General features: G+C 34.3%; 1 protein-coding gene across 1 annotated transcript in view; it reads right to left on the reverse strand.

Annotated features, from left to right (window-relative positions):
• DNAH7 (dynein axonemal heavy chain 7) overlaps positions 1-24,860 on the reverse strand; it is a 272,843-nt gene that overhangs the window by 206,868 nt on the left and 41,115 nt on the right. Inside the window, exons 8-13 of the mRNA XM_003796072.2 lie at positions 20,705-20,830; positions 17,212-17,331; positions 8,667-8,850; positions 7,893-8,072; positions 1,352-1,624; positions 444-571 (exon numbers count right to left, since the gene is read on the reverse strand). Coding sequence (XP_003796120.1) covers positions 444-571; positions 1,352-1,624; positions 7,893-8,072; positions 8,667-8,850; positions 17,212-17,331; positions 20,705-20,830 — 1,011 coding nt within the window. The remainder of the gene's footprint in view (positions 1-443; positions 572-1,351; positions 1,625-7,892; positions 8,073-8,666; positions 8,851-17,211; positions 17,332-20,704; positions 20,831-24,860) is intronic.

The raw sequence follows: 24,860 nt of genomic DNA on the forward strand, positions 1-24,860 counted from the left end.
AAATGAGTTTCCAGATAAGATAATAAGTTACCATAGTCTTCGTGAGTAATATTAAGGTCAAGTTTCAAGTTTGAAGATCTCTTAGCACTTATGAAACTACTGTGCAAATCTTCTTTGAAAATTCACTTTTGTATTGATTACACAAATTTAAACTTCTAAAGTTAAATAATGTCTACTTTGACTTATACAAAAGAAATGCAAACACATTTTAATACTGCCTCAACTCAGACAATTGGGGCGGCACATTTGTGGGTGAAAAAAGTAATGATACTAATAATGATCACATCACAAAATGACAGTTAAAGATGAGTAGAAATAAGTTTTGCATAACCTTTTGGATAATTTATAACACTCTTCTAATCCATTACTTCAGCTGAGTAACCGTTCATTCTATTTAACATCCTCTTCCAAAAATTAAAATGTAATCAATATCATATAAATACCTTGTATTTACTTCCTGATGATCTTTGAACATTTTAGCTATAAGTTTCCCACAAATAACATCTGCTCGTTTCACCAAAGCTCTGATTAATTCCTCACAGTGCATTTCAAACATTCCTAAACGAACAGTCTGCAATGGAGTAAAAGTTTAATAAACACAAAAAAATAAGTAAAAATGAATAAAATTTCTCACCATTTTCCCATTATCATAATTTTGATTCTTTTGTGTGTGCATGTGATCTAACAAGACTGAATTTCTTAAAAGATAATGTAAGGTGGGTTCTCTGAATACTCATTTGTATTTCATAAATCTTCTAGGTAAATATCCTTGAAGAGTTTGTTATCTTGTAACCAACTCTATTTCAGGACAATAATGGATATAAAAACTTTGGAGAATTGAATTACCATATTGCTAAATTGATAACATAGGTTTTAAATGTTATTTTGCTTTGCACAAAAATAAATACACTTTTATGGTGGAAAATTTGGAAAATGTAAACAAGGACAAAAGAAGAAAATTTTAAATTACTGGTAGCCTCCTAAACACAAGAAACCATGCATCTATATAATTACCATATTTTCCATAGGATTTATAAACACAAAGTTTAAAAAAAAGTTAGGTTATTGGAATTGGGGGTAGAGGGGCAAATTATATAAAGTACTTAAAAATTAAGAGTTGTAATTCTAGAGTTTGAGCTACAGGACCATAAGAACTGTGTCTGTTGTGTGTAGCTCCTTATACCCAGGACTTATTACAATGCTTGGGACATGTCATAGGCTCAATACATATTTTTCTTGTTAATAGTAATGGTCTAATTCCTCATCATGTGTTCTAAAAATATACACTAATAAAACTGGCAAAAGATCATTCGGTACAGATAACAGTTGTTACGAAACTGAAGTCATTTACCTTTCTAGATGTATACTGTATTTCCTCCATTAGTTTCCGGTATTTGCGAATTTCATCTATTATTTTCTCATAACTATTATTTTCTGCAAGGAAGTTATCAACATCTTGCTCAGCTTTTCTGGTAACTAAAAAGCTATACTTGTCATAAAGTTTGAGATGTTCCATAGGCGCCACACTCTCTTTCATAATCTCTTCCTTAATCTTTTGTTTGTGAGCATCTACAATTTCATTCAGAATTATGGGTTTCAAGGTTGTTGGTTTAGACTTACTTTCCTAAACAAAGAGACAAAAACCATATTAGTTACTTGAAATTCCTTAAAGTAGCCATATCATTTATTTTTGAAAAATGCCAATCTGACAATACTTTCTTTTTTATTCACAAGGTTGTTCTGATTTTCTAATCTGTAATCTATAGAAAGATATTCAGCATAACTAGAGCAGTATTTTAAAATTTAGATTTCATATAATTTTTTGTTTTTTTTAAGGCTACTTACTTGTGTTTTGTTTTTCTATTTATAGGGTATAATGTGATGTTTTGATACACCTTTACATTGTGTAATGATCAAATCAGAGTAATTATTAATAGTAAACCCATCACCTCAAACATTTATTATTTATGGTTAAAAGCATTCAAAATCCTCTCCTCTATCTATTTTGAAATATATAATGCATTACCATTAACCATGGAGATCTACTGTGCAATACAACACCTGAACTTATTCCTCCCATCTAAGGGTAACTTTGTACCCATTGACCAACCTCTCCCCAGATCCCTTTCCCCCAGCCTCCGATAACCATACTTTCTACCTTTTTGAATTCAACATAAGAATGAGATCATGCAGTATATGTCTTTCTCTGGACTATTTCACCAACATAAAGACCTCCTGTTACATTCCTGTTGCTGAAACTAACAGGATTTTTTATTCTTTTTTTATGGCTGAATAATGTCCCATTGTGTATATATGCTACATTTTCTTGGTCCATTTCAGCCATTTGTGGACACTTCGGTTGATTCCATATTTTGGCTATTAAGAATAGTGCTACAATAAACATACTAAGTACAGATATCTCTTCAACATACTGATGGCATTTGTATGTGTGCGTGTGCGTGTGTATGTATCTCCAGTAGGGGGACTGCTAGATCATATGGTTAATTCCAGTTTTACTGTTTTTGAGGATCTTCCATCCTGTTTTCTATATTAGATTTCCTAATTTAAATTCCCAACAACAGTGTGTAAGCATTCCCTTTCTTCACATCCTCACCAATGCCTGTTATCTTTTGTCTTTTTCATAACAGCTTTTCCAACTGGAATAAGGTGATAGCTCATTGTGGTCTTCATTTGTATATTCCTGGTGACTAGTGATGTTAGCATTTTTTTCATATACTTATTGGCTGTTCATACATCATTTTTTAGAATTTTTTTTTATTGAATGGTAATTATGTACATTAACGCACTTCTGGGGTACAGTGTGGGGTTTTCACACACGATCCGAAACACTTCCAGCAAACTGGTTAACATAGCCTTCATGTCATTTTCTTAGTTATTATTTTAAAACATTCACATTCTACTCTTAGAAAGATTCACTTGTACCCTTGTAAGATAAACCTCAGAAATGATCCCTCCAATCCCCCTCCCTTCACCCATTCCCCCCTCCCCTCTCCCTCCCCCCTCTGCATATTCTTAGGCTGTTATTAGGTTATAGCTTTCATATAAAAGGTATAATTAGTTTCATAATAGGGATGTCATTTTTTAGAATTTTAAACAGTATCATTTATCAGTTTTGTGACTGAGTTGTTTGAGCTCCTTACATATTCTGGATATTAATAACCTCTTATCAGATGCACAGTTTGCAAATATTTTCTCCCATTCCGTAGGTTGTCTCTTCCCTCTATTGTTTCCTTTGCTGTGCAGAAGCTTTTTAGTTTGGTACATTTCTATTTGTCAATTTTTGCTTTTGTTGACTAGGCTTTTGAGGTCTCATAAAAAAAAAAAAATCCTTATCTGGACCAATGCCATGAGGTGTTTCCCCTATATATTTTCTTCTAGTAGTTTCATAATTTCAAATCTTAAATTTAAGTCTTTAATACATGTTGAGCTGATTTTGGTATATGGTGAGAGATAAGGGTCTAGTTTGATTCTCCTATATGTGGCTATCCAATTTTCCTAGCACTATTACTAAAAAGACTATCCTTTCCCCACTGTGAGCTCTTGGCATGTTTGTCAAAAATCAGTTGGCTACATTCATGTAAACATGAAGGAAATAAAGTCTTCATCTTTCTTTAGGGCTGCATAGTATTCCATGGTGTACATATATCACAATTTATTAATCCATTTGTGGGTCGATGGGCACTTGGGTTTCTTCCACGACCTAGCAATTACGAATTGGGCTGCAATAAACATTCTGGTACAAATATCTTTGTTGTAGTGTAATTTTTGGTCTTCTGGATATATAGCTAGTAGAGGAATTATAGGATCAAATGGCATGGATGGAGCTGGAAAATATTCTTCTTAGCAAAGTATCTCAAGAATGGAAGAAAAAGTATCCAATGTACTCAGCTCTACTATGAAACTAATTTATAGCTTTCATAGGAAAGCTATAACTCAATTATACCCCAAGAATATGGGTAAAGGGGAGAGGGAGGGGAGGGGAGGGGGGAGGATGGATGGAGGGAGGGTGATTGGTGGGATCATGCCTATGTTTCATCTTATAAGGGTATATATGAATCTTTCTAAATGTAGAATATAAATGTCTTAACACAATAACCAAGAAAATGACATGAAGGCTATGTTAACCAGTTTGATGAAAATATTTCAAATTGTATATAAAAACAGCACACTGTACCCCATGACAATATTAATGTACACAGTTATGATTTAATAAAAAAATAAAAATATATTTAAAAAATCAGTTAACTATAGCTATTTGGATATATTTCTAAGTCTCTACTCTGTTCCATTGGTCTATGTGTTTGTTTTGGTCCCAGTACCCATTGTTTGGGTTTCTATGGCTTTATATTACATACTGAAGTCAAGTAGTGTGATGCCTTCAGCTTTGTTCTTTTCACTCAAAAATGCTATGGTTATTTAGGGTCTTTGTAATTCCATATGAATTCTAAAGATTGTTTTTTCCTATTTCTATGCAGAATGTCATTAGTTTTCTTTTTCTTTCTTTCTTTCTTTTTGTTTTGGATCATTGGTTTTCTTTAATAGGGATTTTATTAAATCTGTAAATCAATTTGGGTAGTATGAACTTTTTTTTTGAAATAGAATCTTGCTCTCAATGTAGCTCACAGCAACCTTAAACTCCTCGGCTTGAGTAATCATCTTGCCTCAGCAAGTAGCTGGGACTACAGGTATGCACCACTACTTCTCCCTAGTTTTTTATTTATTTATTTATTTATTTATTTTTTAATTTTTAGTAGAGACAAGGTCTCACTCTTGTTCAGGCTGGTCTAATCTTCTGAGCTCAAGCAATCTATCTACCTTGGCCTCCTAGAGTGCTAGGATTACAGGTGTGAGTCACCATGCCTGGCCTGGGTAAAATTAATATTTTAACAATATTAATTCTTCCATTCATGAACATGGTAAAACCCTCATTTCATTTGTTAAATAATATATGTTAGTTGTATGAGGTAGTATTCATACTGTCCATTATTAAAAGAAAATAGGGCAGCCCCCTGAGCTTGACTGGGCAGGTGGTACCCAGTGCCTGAGCAACTCTGTTTGATCTTTGAGCATATGCTATCTACAGACCTGCTTGGACTCACAGCACACTAGCCCCTTGAGTGTTAGCCTTCCATGAAAAAAAAAATGTGTATCTTAATTCACTTTCTGTTTCTATGAAAGGTTGTAATAAGGAACAGCTATAATGAATTCCACTGCTGCAGATGCTGTCAAAGATCATTGAGACTATGTTCAATTACCTTATTCAAGATACTCTATATATCATCATTTCCAAACTTGATTGATTGCCAAAATCATCTAGGGGTATTTTACCAGCACTGACATTTGAGTACTGACTTTGTTGTGAATTTGCATCTCTCTGGGCAAGAGATAGTGGTAGTGTTGATTCCTGGAATTTGGAGGTGGATGATTTTTTTTATTTCAACAGATTTAGGGGGTACAGGTGGTTTTTTGCATAAATTCAGGGCTTTTAGTTCCCCTATCACCAGAATAGTGTCTATTGTATCTGATAGGTGCTTTTGTATTCCTCACCTCCCAATCTCTCCTCTTCTTAGTTTCTAACACCCATTATGCCACTTTATGAGCACATATACCCACCATTTAGCTCCCACTTATAAGTGAAAACATGTGGAACTTGCATTTTTTTTTTTTTTGAGACAGAGCCTCAAGCTGTCCCCCTGGGTAAAGTGCCGTAGCATCACAGCTCACAGCAACCTCCAACTCCTCGGTTCAAGCAAGTCTCCTGCCTCCGCCTCCCAAGTAGCTGGGACCACAGGCACCCGCCACAATGCCTGGCCATTTTTTGGTTGCAGCCATGATTGTTGTTTGGCGGGCCCGGGCTGGATTCAAATCTGCCACCTTAAGTGTATATGGCTGGTGCCTTAGCCACTTGAGCCAGGCGCCAAGCCTGGAACTTGCATTTTTATATTGTCACCAGGTGATGTTGCTACATAGGATTCAGAACTATTACCCCATGTTTAATGCCCCAGTAGCAAAAACAAAAAACAAAAAACAAAACAAACAAACAAAAAAACCACATAAGACAAATCAAATTTAATAGAATTTAACTGAGCAAAGAATAATTTAAGAATCAGACAGCTCTCAAACTAAAATAGGTTTAGTGGTACTTTCATGTGGTCATAGAAGATTTATGGGCAGAAAACGAAAAATGACCTGCAAAAACCAGAATTGGGTATAGAAATAGCTAGATTGGTTATAGGTTGATGTTTCCCTTATTTGAACATGGTTTACATAGTTGGCCTTCTGTGAGTGGTTGAAGTAAGGCAGCTTTGATTGGCTAAGACTTGGCTATTTGTTCTAAGAGTGGGTTAGATCGCAGTTAGGTTATAGTTTGCTATATACAATGCAACCTTCAGACCAACCTTGAAATATATAAGGAGGCTTCTTTAGGCTAAACTTAACACCAGAAAAAATTCCACTCTCTTTCTGAGAAGACTAAATACACTGTTTCAATTATAATTAAAATTTGTCATATTTTCCTCTTTATTTTAGAAACAGGAAGCTTATATCCATATTTTATAACCATAAAGTCATAGCAACTATACTCATTTGGATGATTATAATAATTACTTTTCTCTACTTAGAACTAGTAATTCTTATCTCATTAATTTGTTATATTTGTCTATTGGAGTGTCCTCCAATCATTCTTGATTAAAGGCAGGCTATAAATAGAAAAGAATGCAAGTGATAAATTGGAATTACATAAAAGACAAAGTAAATAATATATTTCTTGAGAGACTTCTTTTCATGGCAGTATGAGGAATAGACATTTCAAAAACAACTACCTACTTTTAAACTGGAGATCATTATTTTCAGTGAAACAAAGCAGATACAAAAAGACAAATATGTGTACATATGGACATAGAGAATGAACTTCTAGACAATGGAGACTCAGTAAAGTGAAGATTGAGAAGGGAATGGATGATGAGAAACTACTTAATAAGTTCAATGCATATAATTTGGGTGACAGATATCGTAAAGCCCTGACTTTACCACTATGCAATCTATGAATGTAATAAAATTGTGTTTGTACCCCATAAATTATACATAAAAAAAGCATGGGCTGGGCGGTGCCTGTGGCTCAAAGGAGTAGGGTGCTGGCCCCATATACCAGAGGCGGCAGGTTCAAACCCAGCACTCGCTAAAAAAAAAAAAAAAAAAAAAGCATGGGCTATAACTACACTAGTGTTAACTTTTCTATTTAAACCTTTATGCATTAGTCTCCTGTACTTTTTTTTGCATATATGAAATATTAGTAAACTATTTGAAATATAAAAATGAATAAGAAAGCTACTGACTGGACTTATAAAACTTGATTTAAAATTTAGAGAATTTTCAGACATGCTTGTTTCATATAATAGCAATAACTACTGCTGAAATGTCATAGATAGGATCTCTGAGTTGAGAATACAAAGACAGGACTTCAGTATTTATGGGAACAGTGTACGAGAAGAGTAATCCGTTGGAGGACAGTTTTACAGAGCAGGAAAAGTATGATGGGAGCGTACAGCAGAGGATGAATGCTACAGAAAATGTTATTAGTGCCACAGCAAACACTCATGGACTGCCTCAGATCCAATCACAACTTCAACTCCTTACCCTCAGAAAGTTTTCAGCTAAGGCAAATTGAAGACTAGACTAGGAAAGTAGATACCTGTATCTTAAGAGACAGTAATGGGGAAATGGTATTTTTTATAGCAAAACTTTCTTGTAAGTCAATGTTACCAGGTCATTCATATTCCATGAAGCAGGATAACTATCTACACCTTTCAGAAAGTACCTGAAGTGAACATCATTATGCAAATTCAAGCAATCTTATTATCCTTCTTACTTACCCACTTAGAATACAATTTTGTCTCAACTCTTGGCACAAAACTGACAGCTTTAATCATGACATCATAAACATTTAGAAGGATTTCTATGTAGTCATTAAAGTCAGGTTCAAACTTAATAGTGTCATTTTCAAGAATCAGCCTCATGATGAAACCTGGATGTTCAAAAGCTCTGACAGAATCCTGCAAAAATTAGAAAATTTACATACATGAACACATATATAATTTCATATATAGAAATAGATATGAATTGTGATAGACCCAGTCCCAAGTGGAATACATGGGAATAGAGGATCTCTGCTAAAAAGAGCGAGAGGGATTCCAAGGTAGATTTGTTTGTATTCAGTATCTACTGGGCCTACAGGTTAATTACAGGATCAAGGTTCCCCCAAAACAAGGATATGTACAGCAATGAAATTCTAGAATAATGCAAGGAAAAGCCCAAGGGGAGATTCCAATTAAAAGGCTCTGCTTACACTGTAATAAGACCTCCTTCCAGAAACAGAAAAGCCTCCTCATTGTTACTTTCTCTAGCATTCATGACCCAAATTCTACAATTATGTGAATTTTCCCTTATTTTCACTAATTCTCACCTAATGTAATGATCACATATTTTAAGTGTGTGGGTTAACACTAGCCTTTTTAACAAATAAGTATAACAGGTATAAAGATGTATTTTCTGCTTTCTCACTGATAAGATATTTTATTTTCTTCTCTTAAAGAACTGAAAATAAAGAAATGAGTAAATGCATACTGATATAACTGAATTGTACTTACTGGGGGTTGAACAAGTAAGTCTGTGAAATCCTGCATGGAGACTAAACAAAGGTCCTGTAACTGTAAAGTCATAAGTGTAGCAGCACAGTTGAAAAAAGATTCCAATTTGGCACTGTTGTCACTAGTTGGCAATTGCTTTTTTTTATTACCTTGGTAATAAATATTCTGCACTTCTGGAAACCACCTTGAAAGAACAAAAGACTTTTAAAAGTCAATACTTTCAGTGAATTACTCCATTTTCATTAAGTCTGAACGGTAATTTCTGGACATTCAAAGGTCTTCATAAAGAGCTATATTGCTAAATGACATTATCTGTTCTCTGAAATATAAGTGTTGAGAATATTTCACTTCTGGGAAAAGACATTTTTAATCTTAGCTGATAGAAAATGACTCAGCAATGTGATGCTGTGAAAAAGACATAAATCTAACTCCTAGAACTATGATTCCTGCACTCTTTGAAGAAATATGGGAACCAACTTTATTGGATATTCTGAGATACTCCTCCCCACTCTCCTAAATGTTCTCCAGGGAATGTGTTCATTACTTTTAAGTTAAAACATGAATAACTGATTAAGCCAAGGGAAAGCTTATACTATGTCCAACCCTTTTGGCATTTCATGCTATTCTGTTTCACAGTGACTTGAAAACATGATATAAATCAACAAAATTTTGTGTTTTATTTTCCCACTTTCCTTAATGTGATACCCTAAAAGTGTGTCTGATCGAAAATAAATTTTCAAACATGTATCCTTTTAACAAAGAATAATAGTGAAATTTTATATATAGGTACATCATGATGTTAAGTGAAGTTTTCAAGTACAAAACTGCTATCCGAAACTACAGAATTAAACAATAGTAGTATCTTCTTTCATAAGAGATAACTGATTTTTTAAATAAAGCATCAATATAATTTCAAGAGTTGCTTGAATATTCCGAGAGAAAAATCTAAATTTTAAATATATTTACTCAGCCCTTCAACAAACTATGTGCTAAGAGTTTACTACATACTGAGAATAGTGTCATTAAAGGCATTAAAAAATGGCATCATTCTTTCTCTCATAGTTATAAAACAATATGTAATAGCAGAAAAAATCTGAATTTAAAGGACAGAGATATAATTTTCCATTTAAGTAATGGAAAAGTGTCACAACCGCATAAATGATCATGAGAGACACGGATTGACAGTACATGCTGCAAGAGGTGACTCTAACCATAGGTGCAGGATAACCCTGGGTTTCATAATGAAGATGGCAATTTCACCAAAGATTAGATAGAAAAGAGAACAAGGAAGGCCATGATAGAGGAATCTGAAGTGAAAAAAGGATTATAAAGAAAAATAAGTGGAGTAAGTAGGGCTAATATAGCTGATCTTTTTGCTATCTAAAATAGACACAATGGAAATAATAGATTAGAAAATAAGAAGAATGAATGGGGAAAATCCTGTTCAGACAAGAGATAAAATAAATTTAGGTCTACAGAACTGGAAAAAGGACAAATAAAATGCATTTCAAAAGTTATCCATTTGCCCATTATCTTAAAAATACATATATAATTCTCTATTATGTAATAAACATTTAGGGTATGAAAGATTTCTCAGTTCTCGAAGAGCTTAGTAAAAAAAAGGCACATACACATTTTATAAAAGGAAGGAATTATTTTTTTTTTGAAAAGGAAGGAATTATAAGAGAATAAAGAACTAGAAGCATTCAGAAGGAAGAGATAACTTTTTATTAGGTAACAATAAAGATTTAATGACAGGTCATTTAGGCTGAGTACTGAAGGACAGACAAAATTGTTCTCCAGTAATGAGGTACATCAAGCATTAATGTAAATTATAATATTTTCCAAAGATGTGCAAGAGGTCCTTATCCATTTTAATCTCACTATGATCTGATTTAGTCATTACAGTTATGTATGCAAAGATGACAATGATACAGTTTAAGAGGGAAATAACTGAAGAACTTTCAAATTTTCTAGCTCTTCTATCTCACAGATGGAAACAAACATGGAATAACTAGTTACTTTAAAAATCAGTAATTGGTTAAAAGGGAGGACAGATTTCAGACTTAGTATACAGAAAGGTTTTTAACATTGATTAGGTATGATCACAGCCTAGTAACAGAAATTATATTCTGTTTTTTTAACATGACTATTTCTATAGGTATGACCCCAGGTGAAAGTCATTTCAGGACTAAGGGTTCATATTGCAGAAATCTTAAAAGGCTGTCAAGAAATATAGACTTGTTTTGTTAACAAAAAAGATGCACTGAATTGGAGGAGTATTTTAAGAATCATCCAACAGTGCCCTGTAGGCTAAGCTTGAAAAAAAAGAAAATACCAGAGAAAAAGAGACATATAACAGTTATTCAGATTTTGCAATAGCCTACATGGGAGGTTATGAGGGCCTTGTTCAGAGTGTTAGCAGTGTGAATTTAGAGGAAGGGGTACATAGTCAAGATTCTTCTAAGAGAAGATAAAAAATAGTTGGTGGCTATGTAATGAGTCTCAATAAATGTAAAAGGATTGAAATCATGCAAAATTAGAAATCAATAACAGAAAGACACTTGGAAATTCATAAATATGTGAAAATTAAACAACATATTTCTAAGTAGCAAATGAGACAAAGAAGATATCACAGGAAAATTAGAAAATAATTTAAGATGAATGAAAATACCATATACCAAAACTCATGGAATGCAGCAAAATCAATAATTAGAAGGAGATTTATTGCTGTAAAAACCTACATTATAAAACCAGAAAGATCTCAAATCAATAACATAAAATTCCACTAGATTGGATCTTGCTCTGGCTCAGGCTGGTCTTGAACTCCTGACCTCAGGCAATTCTCCTGCCTCGGCTTCCCAAAGTGCTAGGGTTACAGGCATGAGCCACTGTGCTCAGCCTGCTCTTGCCACTTCTATTCAACACTGTATGGGAGTGTACAACCAGGGAAATTAGGCAAGAAATAGGAAAGTAATAAGTAAAACTCTCTGTTTACAAATGACATGATCTTATACACAGAAAGCCATATAAAATACACATGTAAAAACTATTAAAGCTAATAAATTCAGCAATTTTCAGGGTATAAAATCAATATACAAATTCAGTTGTGTTTCTACATAGTAGCAATAAACAACCTGAAAATGAAATTAAGTAAAATATTATACTTGCAATAGTGTCAAAAAGAATAAAATAAGAAAAATTAAGCCCCCCAAAATACTAGATTTATATAATGAAAACTATAAAACATGATTAAAAGAAATTTAAAAAGAACTAAATAAATGGAAAGACATCCCATATTTGCAAATTGGAAAACTTACTATTATTAAGATGATAATACTCCCAAAATTGATTTGCAAATTTAATGCATACATTATCTCTAAAATATCAATGGATTCTTTTACGAAAATTGGTTATTTGATACTAAAATGCATGAGGAATACAAAGGATCCAGAACAATGAGAACAATCTTGAAAAAGAAGAACAAAATTAAAGGACTCACATTTCCTGATTTCAAAACTTACTTTTAATATAAAACTACAGTAATCAAAATGGTATGGTACTGGCATAAAGCAAAAGAGAAGAATAAGACAGAATAGAGTCCAGAAATAAACTGTCACATATATCAGGCATCCTTAAACTATGGCCCGTGGGCCACATGCAGCCCACCTAGGACATTTATCCAGCCCACCAGGTGTTTTTGCCACCACTGCCTGGCCTGCTTAGCAACCAACTCGTCCCAGGGCCCACAGTCCAGCCCTCCAATGTTCTGAGGGACCGTGAACTGGCCCCCTGTTTAAAAAGCTTGAGAACCCCTGACATATATGGTCAACTGATTTTTAGCAAGGATGCCAAGACTATTCAATAAAAAAGAGTAGACTTTTGTACAAATGGTGCTGAGACTACAGAATATTCACATGAAAAAGAGTGAATTTAAACTACTACCTCACATCATAATAAAAAAATAAGTTAAAAGGGATGAATTTAATGATCAAAAAGATTCCAAATAAGAGTTAAAACTATAGAAATCTTAGAAATAAAACATAGGTAAACAAGTAAATCTTTGTGACTTTGGATTAGCCAATAGTTTCTTAGAAATAATACCATGAACATACGCAACCAGAAGAAAAACAGGTAAATTAGATTTCATGAAAATTAAAAATATTTGTGTTTAAAGAACAATATCAAGAAAGTAGAAAAGCAAAGTACATAATAGGAGAAATATTTGCAAATCATATAACTGAGAAGAGTCCAGTATCTAGACTATATAAAATACTCTTACACTTCAACAATAAATCATATAACCTAATACAAAATGAGCAAGAGATTTGAATAGACAAATATCAAAAGATGACAAATAAATTGGACAGAAAGCCCATAAAAAGGTGCTCAACATCATTAGTCATCAAGAAGATACAAATCAAAACCACAGTGACGTGTCATACCCACCAGGATGGATATAATCAGAAAGATGGGCAGTAAAAAATTCTGGCAAGCATAAAAAAAGATGGTGACTTCACATCTTCTATGTGTACATGAGTGGAGTTGAAGAACATTCTCCTTAGTAAAGTCTCTCAAGAATGGAAAAACAAGCATCCTATGTACTTCATACTAATTTGAAACTAGTAGATGAACAGCTACAGGCCCACAAGAAAGGAAAAACACAATTATATTCAAGAAGGGGGAGAAGGGGGGAGGTAAGGGGCTCAGTTACTCAGCTACCACCTAATGAGTACAATGTAGGGTTATACAGCACACCTCTGGATGGAAGAGTCAAACACAACTTGGACTTATCCTAACAAAAGGAAACAATGTAAACTAATTTTATATATATATTCCCTTATATTAATCTGAAATTTAAAAAACAAAACAAAAAAAAAAAACAAGTGTTGACAAGAATGTGGAGAAAAATTGGAACCCTCATACACTGATGTTAGAAATGTCAAACCTTACAGTCATTTTGGAAAACAGTGTGACAGTTACTTAGAAAGTTAAACATAGAGTTATCATATAACCTGGCAATTCCACTCTCAGGTATATACCCAAAAGTATTAAAAATATGTTCATACAAAATGAATGTTCATAGCAAAAATAGCCCCAAAGTGGAAATGACCCACTTTGTCTATCAACTGATGACTAAAAAAACAAACATGGTATGCACACATATCCATACAATGGAATACTTGGCCATGAGAAGAAAGGATATATTCATACATGCTACAAGATAGATGAATCTTGAAAATATTATGCTTCCTATAAGACACCAGACATAAATGGCCACATACTACATTATTCCACTGAGATGAAATGTCCAGAATAGAGAAATCCATGGAGATGAAAAATATTATCAGTAAGAGGGAGAATGGAGAATGATCCCTAATAGGTACAGAATTTCTTCCAGAGTGATGAAAATATTCTGGAATCAGTGGTAATGGTTGCGCAACTTTGTTAAACCACTTAGTTATATACATTAAAGTGGCAAATTTTATGGTAAAAGAATTATACCTTAATTTTTAAGGGTAGCAATACCTTGGATGTAACTAGAGGCAAAGTATAAGTGATGAGGGTAGATGATCAGCAAAAGAGACAAAAAAAGTCATAAGGTTTTCAACCTGGCCTGGGAATCGTCCAGGAAGAGGTAGCAGGTTTGGAAAAAAGAGAAATGAGCATTGCCTATGGACATGCTGAGATTCAGGTGCAGACCTGACATCTACTGGAGATATTTAGTACAACCTTGATCTGGATGAAGATTTGTTCAGCAAATTCCTCAAAAGCATGGTCAACAAAAGCAAAAATTAACAAATTGAATTGTGTCAAGCTAAAAATTTTTTGCCCAGCAGAAGAAATGATTAGCAAAAGGACAGTCTACAGAATGGGAGAAAATATTTGCAAACCATATCCATCAGACAAAGGATTAATAAGCAGAATATATGAAGAACTCAAACAACTCAACAGCAAAAAAAATAAATCCCCTTAAAATGGACAAAAGATACGAATAAACATTTCTCAAAAGAAGATATACAAATGGTCGACAAGTATATTAAAAATACTCAACATCCCTAACCCTCAAGGGAATTGCACCTGCATTTCCTGCATCATCCCATGCCAGTTCAAGTGGCTATTATCAAAAAGACAGAAGCTGGCAAAGATATAGAGAAAAGGGAACTCTCCTACACTATTGGTAGAAATGTAAATTAGTCCAGCTATTATGCAAAATAATATCAAGGTCCCTCAAAAGACGAAAAATAGAACAATTGATCCAGCAATCTCACTGCTGGGTATATACTCAAAATAAAGGAAATCAATATATTAAAGAGATATCTATACTCCTATGTTTATCACAGCATTATTCACAATAGCCAAGATGTGAAATCAGTATAGACATCATCATTGGGTGAATGGATTAAAAAATGTGGTATATATAGAGAAAGAGAGAGAGAGAGAGGAATATTTTAATGGAATATTATTCAACCATAAAAATTAATGTAATCTCATGAATTATAACAATATGGATGGAAGTGGAGGATATCATGTTGAATGAAATAATCCAGGCATAGAAAAACAAATATTGCATATTGTGATTCATATAAGGAAGCTGAATAAATGATCTTATGGAGTAGAATGGTGGTTACCAGAGGCTGGAATTTGATAGCACAGTAAGGCTAACTAGAATTTACAGTACAAGGTGTCCCAAAAGTTGCCCCTAGAGTTACCACACATTGGGAAAATTGGAATTGTAACTAAATGTACATTTACAAAATATTCATTAAAAAATATCACAAAGATGTGGCCAACATGCAGAGAATATTTTGTAAATATGGTAAAATTTTGTAACAAATATTTTGTAAACAAAGGCACAACAGCTACAATTTCCTATTTTCCTATACATGGAAACTTTAAGGCAACCTTTGGGAAACCCTGTATATTTCAAAATAGCTAGAAAAAGGATTTATAATGTTTCCAGTACAAAGAACTGATAAATGTTTGAGAAGGTAGATATCCTAATTACCTAGACTTGATTTGATTATTACACATCATATATGCATATATCAAAATATCCCATAAATACATGTACCCCATAAATATTTACAATTATTATATATCAATGTTAAAAATTGGTAAGCAGGGCCTAGGGTCAGAAAAGAAAATCTTTAAACAGCTAAAATCATGAAATTGTCAAGAGAATATGAAAAAGTGAGATCAAAGAGCTGAAGAGCCCTACTCTTGGGGGTAGTAAGAATAAGCAGAGCCAGAAAAAGAGATAGCAAAGGACTTGAGAAGCAAAGGTCATAGAAAAACAGGTTTCTGAAAGCCTGAGTGATAGGCCACGTGAACAGCTGAGTAGAAGGGGAACACTGAGGACTAAGAAGGAAGTTTGGGTTTGGGGTAGATGACATGATTAATCATTTGCTAATTGTTTCTCCACTGGGAGCTGATCTTCTGCCCATTGGTCATGATAAACACATCCTGGCTCACTAAAGTATGGTCAGAGCGTTCCTTTCTTAGAATCAATCAGGAAGCATTGAGAAGAGATACAGCTAATCAATCTACATTTCTCAACAAAAAGTTTTCAATAAAACTTTGTATGCTACTTTGTACTTTGATGTGCATCTTACTAAAAAAGTTGCAGTGCTAATGTATTCCTGGAGCATAAGCCGGAAGTTATAGATCATGATAATTTATTTGTATTCTGTCCTTAAGATGTCATTTTCTTCTCTGTAATTAATTATGGAGTTTCATTCTTCACTTCTACTCCATGTTAATAAAATACTAATAGGAAAAAAAAAGGCAAAAGTTTTTCCAAGTAATATCAGATAAAGAATTTGGTTCTAACACATTGGAGAAGAAAAAAATATAATGGAAAGATTTAATCTTAAGTAATTAAAATATATTTTCAGGTAACTTTTATGTCATAAACTTTGTGTCTTCTGTTATCTTAAATTTGATCCAATTTTAATGCCCTATTTATATAACTTAGTGACCTGTTATAGAGAAAATTTTCTTATATTGTTTCAGAGCGTCCACATCATGAATTATTAATATTACATGTGGCTATTCCACACTCAAGAGACAATTCAAAGGGATGTTTAATTATCCTTTGCTAAGTCTAACTTCCAATGAGATTGTAAATTCATTTAAACAATACACTTCCCCCACATAATCATTCTTGAAACACTTCTGTATCCCCATCCAAACATAAAATGGAAGGAGGCATAGCACTTTGCTTGTATTAGTAGAGGTCAAATACATATCTGCTAAATGATTTGTTGATGATAATACCTGCATAGGATCCACACCCTTGCCAAAGCAGAGGGAGAAACTAGACATTTAGAAAACAGCAACCATTCACCATGATCATTTTAGTTCCTGCACAATCAATGCTATGTGAACATCACAGACCAAGGCAATTCAAGACATTGTATAGTACTTAACTCCCATATAGAAATGATTAAATTTTTGTTAAAATGTGATTTTCTAAAAGTAGTTACAATGCAGTGCACATTTTTAAACTTCTGTTTTCTTATATAAAACTTCAAAACTTTACACTTTAAGTAGAGTCTCTTTGGCAGTTTCCATGTGTCTCATGATAATGGTCTGAAAATATGATAGCTCTAATGCATCTTGGCGATTGTGAAATTCTTCAATATCAATTAAACGTAATTTTCTGCAAGAAAGAAAAAATTGAACAGTAATTTGAGAAAGAGGTTTTTGGTTTTTTTTTTTTGGTATTTGGAGTAATTGACCCCTTCTCAAAAATATCATTTTCCTAGATTTTGTCATTAAAAATTGTGTTCCATAAAATTAAATATTCTCACAAACATTTGCAATTTTTTGTCTTTTTAGTAATAGCCATTCTGACTGTGGCAAGATGAGATCTCATTGCTTTGATTTGTGTCTCTTTGATGCTGAGTGTTTTCTCACATTCCTGTTGGCCATTTGCATGTCCTCTCTGAGAACTATCTACGTGAAAAGTTGCAAAATTTGAACACATGAGGTAGGAGTGAAAAGACAGATCAAGAGAAAATAGGAAGGGTAACTGGGGGAGAAGAAGAGGATGAAGAGAAGTGGATTAAAGATTATGAACATACAGTAAGATAAAAGGAATATATTCAATGTTTGATAGCAGAGTAGGATGACAATAATTAACAAAAATGTATTGCACTGTCCATCACCTAACGGACACCCTAAATACCCCAGCTTGATCACCATGTACCATTAATATCCATGTACAAAATTTCTCATGTACCCCATAAATTTTCACAAATAGAAAACTAAGTATTCAAAAATAAAAGACAATCTAGTCTTAAAAGCTTATATAATTTAATAGAAATGCAATGTGAAGTAGAAGAAGGTTGCAACAACTGGAATTTGATGAATATTTTAGACTGGTTTGTGCTTTTAAACTGTAGCAATCTGAACAAGAAAAGAGATAGGGGCCCAATGCTTACAGAACCCACTACTCTGCAAACAAAAATTGTACCCTCTCTAAAAAGAAAGCAGCCCCAAATATCAGAGAACCATGGAAAAAGGAATCTCATACCTAATGAAGACCCAGTATATGAAAACCTTTTGAACCTGTCTGATGTTTTTAAGGAATAGAGGGCCTACTCAAGTCATCAGCTTTCAGTACAATCCCTCTTTTGACAACAGTGCTGTGGATCTCTGTTATAGACATGGTCTACTCATCTAAGAATTTTCTCCAGCAGATTAAAAAATGAAAAAAACCACATTAGCATTAGTCATTATGTTATTTTAAAAAATCACATTTAATTTTTACTTAAAGACCGATATAAAATACTGGCTAGTAAACAAAACATTTAAAATATTTCTTATTTTATTTTATTTTAGAGATAGGGTCTTATCTGTCACCCAGGCTGGAGTGCAGCAGTGCAATCATAGCTAACTGTAACCGCAGACTCCTGGGCTTAAGCAATCCTCCTCCCATAGCCTTCCAAGTAACCAGGACCACAGGCACACCCCCCTACTCCTGGCTAATTTTTAAATTTTTGTATAGAAAATGCCTTATTATGTTGTTGGGGCTGGTCTCACAAACAGTCCTTCTACCTTAGCCTCCCAAAGTGTATGGGTCAAGCCTATAATATGCATAGCTAGAGTTTTGGAGAAAGAAGTTCTCTTTTACTGTTGGTAGAAATGTGAAATATCAAACATTTCTGAAAAGAAATCTAGCAACATTTACTAAAATAGAAACATAAATATGCTTTGATCCACTAAATACCACTTTGGGGATTCTATCCCAGGGAAACAAAAGTACCAATCAATAAGAACATATGTACAAGGTTGTTTTCTTAGACATTATTCATAGGAGCAGGAACTGAAAGCAAAATGAATGTCCTTAGTGGAGTTATAGCTGGAAAAAATGATGATTCAGCCATATCACGAGACATTGTTCACCCATTAAAAAGTATAAATTATAGTTAGATCAATTCAGTAATAGGGACTTTTGCCAAATCTCTTGAGAAGAGTAAAATACAGTAGTATGGTCATTTTATACAATAAAGACAAAAAATAGCAAATATGTATACATATTTGTGTTACGTATGTATAACATATATTACGTGGCTATATGAACATAAAGAAAACTGTGGAACGAGAAAGAGACCCACTTGGTTTTCATCACCCATCATTTGGCTGTGTTAGTAGAAAGAAGGGTGAGTACAAGGAAAGGCAGGCAGGTGGGTGACAAGCACAGTAAACAGGCTGCATTTTAAAAGTATGTATGATCACATGTAGGTATTTATGCAAAATCACATATATATCTGTAGAAAGAAATTAAATTAAAATTTGTTAAACAGAGGATGAAAGGAAAAGAGAGATGGAGTAAGGGAAGGAAAAGGCCTTAGACCCCACAAACTCACCAACCATTTTACATATGAGAAAAGAAAGGTCCCAGGCACAGAGAACCCACAATCAGATGTAGACAGAGGTAGGTCAAGCTGAGATGACCCTGGGATAGATCTGAGTAGGTGCTAATTGGGGTGTGGAATCCAATGTTGAAGGTGTTCTGGGAAGTTGGTAAGTGCCCCCTAGTGTACATTTGGGGGGGGGGGAGTTGTGAGGGCAGAGACAACAGCTGTACTTCTGTAAGGCCCGCAGCACTTAAAGCAATTCTACAGGCACTTAACTGGTCTCCTCGGAGGCAGAACAAAGTGTTCATTTACTTTGTCCTTAAATAGTTAGAACAATACTTGTAATAAAAAGTAGGGGGTCACATATAAGCCAGGCTACAGTCAGGCTGAGTGAGTTGAGGCCCAGCAGACCAACCTCTATCCCCAAGCTTTGGCAACCAGGGTGCCATCTTATTTATCATAAGGGCATAGGCAGATCTAACTTTTGAGAGAACAGAAGGATGCCTTCTTTAAGAAAAATAATATAAATCTGTATTATTTTTGCAAATTTCTTCACATGAGTATATTGAACGATGCCTCCCAGGGCCTTGGCCGTGGCCATGCAAGGGAAGGACATGAAGCTGAAGCTCTAGTGAGCCATGGCCAACCCTCTGGGCACTAAGGCCAAACTCTATGATCCAGCAGCATGCACCAATCTTCATGTATAGTTCTGCCCTGTGTTTCCCACACAAGGCTTCACTATCCTCGCCAAGGCAATGCCCTACGAGGTGCCACCAAAAGCCCCCAACAGACATTTAGAAATATGACCTCATACCGTTCACATGGGCAATATCTGCCCTGTTTCTCAACCATTTGGAAGATTGGAGCTACAAATATTCTGTGCAACTTAAAATAAGGTCTGATAATTCAGCCCCCTAACTGTGATTACCCTTAAAGCATGTGTGATAATTGGATAGGAAAGAGAGAGAGAGAATTGGGTTAGAGATGAAAGGCAAGGTTCACCTTTTGCTCTCTAAACTTCTATGTTGTTTATTTAAAGCCATGTTTGAAGGGATACATTAATATTATAACTGTTTTACTTTTCAGTTAAAATAGTAAAGAATAATTAAGGTCTGATAAAATAACTTTCAACTCTTTTTTTAAAAACCCAGTAAAGCAAGAAATACTCACTTAAAATTACTGTGCCACAAATCTAGCACGGCCAGCATTGTGGGGTTCATTGCATTCAAGTGATCCCTAATATAACTGCTTGCAGCTAAGAAAGATTTCCTCCAAGGTTTCGGCAGAATTTCCATCCTGAAAAACAAACAGAAAATATTTAATTATCATCTTTAAAAACCAAAAGAAAGTATTTACATAGCAAATGTACTTTTGAGCAATAGTGACTTAATTTTTTGTTCGTTTCTGGGGGGTTTTTTGAGACTGAGTCTCCCTTTGTCACTCTCGGTAGAGTGCTATGGCATCATAGCTCACAGCAACCTCAATCTCTTGGGCTTAAGCGATCCTCTTGTCTCAGCCTTCGGAGTAGCTAGGACTACAGGCATCTGCCACAATGCATGGCTATTTTTAGAGATGGGGTCTCGCTCTTGCTCAGGCTGGTCTCCAACTCCTGAGCTCAAGAAATCGACCTGCCTTGGCCTCCTAGAATGCTAAATGATTTAATTTTAATAAAAAATATGAGTATCCTTCATAGTAACAACAAAACATGCAAAAATGTGTTAAAATATATAAAGATCATGTTCTTTATGATTTATTATAATTTCATTATAATAATGATTATGAAATTAGATTTAAATCTTCAACACATAAAGTAACTAAATTCTTTTTTTTAGATATATCTCGCTATGCATGGACTAGAGTGGTTCACTGTGCAGTCTTAAACTCCTGAACTGGATGGGTCCTCCTGCCTCAAGCTCCCAAGTAGCTGGGACTACACCACACCTGGCATAAGGTAATTTCTGTATCTAAACACTTTATTCTATTAAGTCCACAGTAACATACAATGATCAAACAGAAACAGTAACCAGCTATCTTTCATATATATTTTCAAAGAGCCTCTATTAATTTCAGAACATACAACACTTAAATTTACCCTTCCTTTATTTATTTTTAAATTTTTTCTTTATTTTAAAAACATTTTAAGGATATCATGCAGCCTGCCTATGGAAATCTCTTTCACCTTTATTCTCTGTTAATGCATAAAGTTCATTTACAAATCACGAACACTCTCTAACGTTTTCATTTGAAGACATATTTGCAGTTGGCCTTTGAATAACACAAGTTTGAACTGTGCCAGTCCACTTATGTATGGATTTTCTTCTGACTCCGCCACTCCTGACAAAGCACCACCAACCCCTTTTCTCTCTTCTCCTCCTTAGACTATTCAGTGTGCATACGGTGAAACTGAGGGCCTTTATGATGATCCATTTCCACTTAGTGAATAGTATATATATTTTCTCCTCCTTATGATTTTCTTAACAACATTTTCTTTTCTGTAGCTTACTTTACTGTAGGAATAGAGTATATAAGATACGAAATATGTGTTAGTTGACTTCTTATGTTAGTAGATTGGCTATTAAGTTTTGGGGTCGTCAAAAGGTACACAGGAACTGCCTGGAGGGCTGGTTCCCCTAACCTCCACGTTGTTCCAGGTTCAGCTGTATTCTGTAATTCTGTGATTTGAATAACTATATTTGACATATTGAAGATGTGTCATTTTCATCTTCAGAGCATATTTAAACATTTATATTTTGTGTTTATAATTTTTCATTCTCACTAATTTTAAACACTTATTTTATTACATAGAAAGTTGAATTTAGTTTTCCATGTATGGTCATATCACCTTTACAAGCACAAAGGATGATTTTTGTCTTTCCCTAGCAGAAAAGCTGTCCTCTATCAAAGATAGGCGGAAATGGCTGCATAAGTTTTTTGTGTGTATGTGTGTTGAGTGGGAAACAACTGGGGGGCACTTTTAAATGATATAAAAGAAACAAAGTAAAACTGAATTGGTTACTTAATCAAACAAAAATAAGTTTCACTCTTCAAACTATTTAAGAGATGTTAAGTATTTTTAGGGAAAATACACAGCAAGTATATTTCCCCATAATGCAGTCTATACTTTAATCCACGTATTAATAATAAATTGAAATTCATTCTATAACGCATATTTTCTGCAATGCTCCCAAGCTGCATTTGTGCAAACTGCCATTAAGCTTTTATGCTTCTACATATCTGAAGGCTGTGCTAGTTGCTGTAGTGGTACAAAGACCTAATCAAAATTCTTTCCACCAAGGTATTTATGTTTTAACCATCTACATGTCCATCTGTCCATGTGTCTATGTGTCTATCCGTTGATTTGTAAATGTAACATGGTAAGGCTTAAATGCATAAATAAAGAATAATCAGTTGTATACAAGCATACTTCAAAGATATTGTGGGTTTGATTCCAACCACCATAATAAAATAAATATTGCAATAAAGTAAGTCACACAACGTTCTGTTTCTCATTGCACATAAAAGTTACATTCACACTATTCTCTAGTATATTAAGTGTGTAATGGCATGTCTTAAAAAACAATACACATACATTAATTTAAAAATGTTTTATTACCAGAAAATACTACTCATCTAGGCCTTTAGCAAGTCATAATCTTTTTTTTTTAATTTTTTTTTATTGTTGGGGATTCATTGAGGGCACAAGAAACGAGGTTACACTGATTGCATTTGTTAAGTCCCTCTTATAGCAAGTCATAATCTTTTGCTGGTGGAAGGTCTTGCCTTAATGTTGATGGTTGTTGACTGATCAGGATAGCAATTGCCAAAGGTTGGGATGCTTGTGGCAATTTCTTAAAATAATACAATAAAGTTTATCATATCTTTCATGAAGGATTTCTCTGTAGCCTGCGATGCTGTTTGATAGCATTTTACCCACAGGAAAACTGGAGTCAATCCTCTCAAACTCCACTGCTACCTTATCAATTAGCTTTGCATAATACTCTAAATCAGTGGTTCTCAACCTGTGGGTCACGGCCCCTTTGTAACAAATACATCCTGCATATCAGATATTTACATCAGATGAAAATACATCCTGCATATCAGATATTTACAATTCATTAACAGTAGCAAAATTACAGTTATGAAGTAGCAACGAAAATAATTTTATGGTTGGGGGTCACCACAACATGAGGAACTGTATTAAAGGGTCACGGCATTAGGCAGCATTAGAAAGGTTGAGAATCACTGCTCTAAATCCTTTGTTGTTATTTCAACAATGATCATAGTATCTTCACCAGGACTAAACTCTATCTCAAGAAACTATAGTAGAACCTCTGTAAGTTGACTGCCCAAGGGACTATAATAAACTGGTCAATGTATGGAGGTAGTAAACAAAAAGAACTAGGCCTGCTGTACTAACATGGACAGGGGATGCATGTCTTGTCTGTGAAAATCAGGTCAGCTCAGGGAGGTGGTCAGTGTAGAGAGGTGTTCAGCTATGGAGGTTCTACTGTACTTTCTTTGCTTATCCATAAGAAGCAACAGGATCACAAATGTTCCAAATGGCATCTAGAATGGAGAATCTTTTCCAAAAGGTTTTCAGTTTATTTTACCCAAATCCCTCAGAGGACTCACTACCTATGGTACTTATAGCCTTATGTATTTCTTATATAATAAAACTTGAAAGCTGAAATTACTCTTTGATCCAGGGGCTGCAGAATGGATGTTGTGTTAGCAAACATGAAAACAGCATCAGTCCCCTTCTACACCGCCCTCAGAACTCCTGGGCAACCAGATGCTTTACCAATGAGCACTGATATTTTCAAAGGAATCTTTTTTTCTGAATAGAAGTTCTCAACTATGGACTTAAAATATTAAGTAAAGCATGCTATAACGAAATGTGCTATCATCCAGGTTTTTTGTACTATGTATAAAGTACAGACCGAGTAGTAATGGTCCTAGTTTCTTAAATGGTAAATGGACATTAGCTTCAACCAAAATTCCCCAGCTTCATTATCTCCTATCAAGAAACAGTTTATCCTTTGAAGCTTTAAAGCCAGACGTTGACTATTCCACTCTTACTATGAAAGCCCTAGATGGCATCCTCTTCCATCTACATTGAAAATCTATCGTTTACTGTAGCCACCTTCATCACTGATCTTAGCTCAGTCTTCTCTGTAACTTGCTGAAGCTTCTAGGTCAGTATTTGCTGCTTTACCTTTTATGTTAGAGAGAGCTTGTTACTTCAACCTCATGAATCAACCTCTGCTAGCTTCAAACTTTTCTTCTGAAGTTTCCTTACCTCTCTCAACTTTTTTTTTTTTTGAGA

The sequence above is a fragment of the Otolemur garnettii genome, unplaced genomic scaffold (genome assembly GCF_000181295.1).
Source record: "Otolemur garnettii isolate 467f Iridium unplaced genomic scaffold, OtoGar3 scaffold00100, whole genome shotgun sequence".
In the NCBI taxonomy this organism is placed as follows: Eukaryota; Metazoa; Chordata; class Mammalia; order Primates; family Galagidae; genus Otolemur; species Otolemur garnettii.